We start from the raw sequence: 3,665 nt of genomic DNA, 5'->3' as shown, positions 1-3,665 counted from the left end.
CTCTACTTTGTTTCTGTGACCAGCTGATAAAAAGTTTTAATTTTTTTTTTTGGTGTTTTTTTTTAAAAAAAGAAATATTTGAAAGAAGCTGTGTTTGTGTGACTCCCTCTGTCTCTCCCTCCCTCCCTCAGTCTCTCTTCTTTCCCTCCCTCTGTCTGTCTCGCTCCCTTCTCTCTCTCTCTGGTCTCTGTTATATATTGGAGTGCAGTCCCTTCACTACCTGTGGGAGGGAGCAGGCTCTGTTATTTTTGGAAGGGGGGGGGGGGTCCTTTGTTATTTTCAGAGGGAGGGCTCTGTTATATTGACGTGCAGCTGGCACAGTTCCCTTGTGCAGGGAAAAGAGCGATTTCTATACTGGGGATGGAAGGTTTCATTTGTTTAGTTTTGTTCTCCAAGGTGTATCTTTCTGTGTTGAGGCAGGATCCCTGAACATTTCTACACTAAAACTGCAGCGCCCTGCCTCCTGTCTTTATTCATGGAGGAGTTACAAATAAAGTAAGGGGATCTGTTCCACTGCCCTCATCTTCAGTCTGGAGCAGCTCCTCACCGCGTCTCTCTTTCAATGGCTTCCTTCAATTAAACAACAATTCTTCCTGTTCTATAGATCGGTTTGTTTTTTCAGTGTACAGTTTTGTGGTTCTGAATACACAGGTTTGAATATGTTTAGATCTACAGTGAGGTGTTGTGGGTGCTGAGCGATGCTGCAGAGGGGTCAAGGTGGAGCGCTCCCCCCCTCTCCCTCTCTCCTGAAAAGAGATGGGGTGCTGTGCTGAGCGATGCTGCAGAGGGGTCAGTGTGGAGTGCTTCCCCCCTCTCTCCAGCACAGTCTGCCTGCACTCCCTCTCACAGATCTCAGCTGATTGGAGCTGGGTTGGGGTGATACTGGTTGCTTCACCACTGCTTTGTATTTTCTGGTTCTTGATTTTATAAATAAATCATTCTGTCTTTGGGTTTTCTTTTACTCATCGGACTGTGTCTCGTTTTGTGTCTGTGAATCCTGTCTGTTCCTCTATGGGGGGTACTACTGGGGGGGGGGGGGGGGGGGGGGGGGGTAAGGGGCGTTGTTTTAGGGAGTCGGGTCTCTTGCTGTGTGAATGGCATGTTAACTTACAGTGTGTAGACTAGTGCTCATTATTATTAAGGTGCTGGTAATGACAGTGCTGAGAGTGCAGCGTGTAGACTAGCTAGTAATAATAATTCAACTACCATTCTGCACGACTCTTGCTGAGAGTGCAGTGTTAGACTAGCGCTCGTTATTATTAAGGTGCTGGTAATGACAGTGCTGAGAGTGCAGTGTGTAGACTAGCGCTCATTATTATTAAGGTGCTGGTAATGACAGTGCTGAGAGTGCAGTGTGTAGACTAGCGCTCATTATTATTAAGGTGCTGGTAATGACAGCGCTGAGAGTGAGTGCAGTGTGTAGACTAGCGCTCATTATTATTAAGGTGCTGGTAATGACAGAGCTGAGAGTGCAGTGTTTAGACTAGCGCTCATTATTATTAAGGTGCTGGTAATGACAGTGCTGAGAGTGCAGTGTGTAGACTAGTGCTCATTATTATTAAGGTGCTGGTAATGACAGTGCTGAGAGTGCAGTGTGTAGACTAGCGCTCATTATTATTAAGGTGCTGGTAATGACAGAGCTGAGAGTGCAGTGTGTAGACTAGCGCTCATTATTATTAAGGTGCTGGTAATGACAGTGCTGAGAGTGCAGTGTGTAGACTAGCGCTCATTATTATGAAGGTGCTTTTAATGGCAGTGCTGAGAATGCTGTGTGTGTAGACTAGCGCTCATTATTAAGGTGCTGGTAATGACAGTGCTGAGAGTGCAGCGTGTAGACTAGCGCTCATTATTATTAAGGTGCTGGTAATGACAGTGCTGAGAGTGGAGTGTGTAGACTAGCGCTCATTATTATTAAGGTGCTGGTAATGACAGTGCTGAGAGTGCAGTGTGTTAGACTAGCGCTCATTATTATTAAGGTGCTGGTAATAACAGCGCTGAGAGAGCTGAGAGTGCAGTGTGTAGACTAGCGCTCATTATTATTAAGGTGCTGGTAATGACAGTGCTGAGAGTGCAGTGTGTAGACTAGCGCTCATTATTATTAAGGTGCTGGTAATGACAGTGCTGAGAGTGCAGTGTGTAGACTAGCGCTCATTATTATGAAGGTGCTGGTAAGGACAGTGCTGAGCGTGCAGAGTGTAGACTAGCGCTCATTATTATTAAGGTGCTGGTAATGACAGTGCTGGAGAGATGAGAGTGGTGTGTTTAGTGCTCATTATTATTAAGGTGCTGGTAATGACAGTGCTGAGAGTGCAGCGTGTGTAGACTAGCTCTCATTATTATTAAGGTGCTGGTAATGACAGTGCTGAGAGTGCAGCGTGTAGACTAGCGCTCATTATTATTAAGGTGCTGGTAATGACAGTGCTGAGAGTGCAGAGTGTTTAGACTAGCGCTCATTATTATTAAGGTGCTGGTAATGACAGTGCTGAGAGTGCAGTGTGTAGACTAGCGCTCATTATTATTAAGGTGCTGGTAATGACAGTGCTGAGAGTGCAGTGTGTAGACTAGCGCTCATTATTATTAAAGTACTGGTAATGACAGTGCTGAGATTGCAATGTGTAGACTAGCGCTCATTATTATTAAGGTGCTGGTAATGACAGTGCTGAGAGTGCAGTGTTTAGACTAGCGCTCATTATTATTAAGGTACTGGTAATGACAGTGCTGAGAGTGCAGTGTGTAGACTAGCGCTCATTATTATTAAGGTGCTGGTAATGACAGTGCTGAGAGTGCGGCGTGTAGACTAGCGCTCATTATTATGAAGGTGCTGGTAATGACAGCGCTGGAGAGCTGAGAAGCAGTGTATAGACTAGCGCTCATTATTATGAAGGTGCTGGTAATGACAGTGCTGAGAGTGCAGTGTGTAGACTAGCGCTCATTATTATTAAGGTGCAGGTAATGACAGTGCTGAGAGTGCAGTGTGTATATTAGCTATTATTATATGATGTGGGCGTGGCTGCCCTCTGGTGGTTGTTTTTGATAATGCAGCCTCTCTGCACACCACACGAGCACAGGACTGCCCGGGGGGTGGGGGTTGTGCTCATTCCCTTCTTGCTGTTGATGAAAAGCAGGAGTCTGGGTTGAATTACTAACCCAGCTGGCTCTGTTCAGAGTTTGTTTTTCTGTTTTTGGAGGAGGTTTCTGATTGGTTCTGATTTTGATTTCTGATTGGCCACCTTTCCACAAGTGAGAGAGAGCGGGACAGACAGGGAGAGAGAGAGGACGAGACACAGGGAGAGAGCGGGAGAGAGAGAGGGAGAGAGCGGGAGAGACACAGGGAGGCTGTTTAACTGTTTCATTCCCAGCAGTGGAGTTCATGATCTACATTTTGTTTTACATAAGATAAGCATTTTTTTATTCACAGTGCAAGACACCTCCCTCCTTTCTCTATCCCTCCCTCACCTCCCTCCTTTCTCTATCCCTCCCTCACCTCCCTCCTTTCTCTATCCCTCCCTCCCCTCCTCCCACCTCCCTCCTTTCTCTATCCCTCCCTCCCCTCCTCTCACCTCCCTCCTTTCTCTATCCCTCCCTCCCCCTCCTCCTCTCACCTCCCTCCTTTCTCTATCCCTCCCTCCCTCCTCTCACCTCCCTCCTTTCTCTATCCCTCCCTC

The 3,665-nt window shown here is 46.6% G+C and overlaps 1 protein-coding gene across 1 annotated transcript in view; it reads right to left on the bottom strand.

The window, feature by feature from the left end:
• The window catches only part of LOC121328924 (pleckstrin homology domain-containing family G member 5-like), a 42,726-nt gene extending 41,760 nt beyond the window's left edge, over positions 1-966 (bottom strand). The window contains exon 1 of the mRNA XM_041274070.1: positions 963-966. Within this exon, the coding sequence (XP_041130004.1) occupies positions 963-966 (4 nt within the window). The remainder of the gene's footprint in view (positions 1-962) is intronic.
• Between the last annotated feature and the right edge of the window lie 2,699 nt (positions 967-3,665).

The sequence above is a fragment of the Polyodon spathula genome, chromosome 16 (genome assembly GCF_017654505.1).
Source record: "Polyodon spathula isolate WHYD16114869_AA chromosome 16, ASM1765450v1, whole genome shotgun sequence".
NCBI lineage: Eukaryota > Metazoa > Chordata > Actinopteri > Acipenseriformes > Polyodontidae > Polyodon > Polyodon spathula.
Note: the sequence above shows the minus strand (reverse complement) of the source record. Positions and strands in the feature narration are given on the sequence as shown.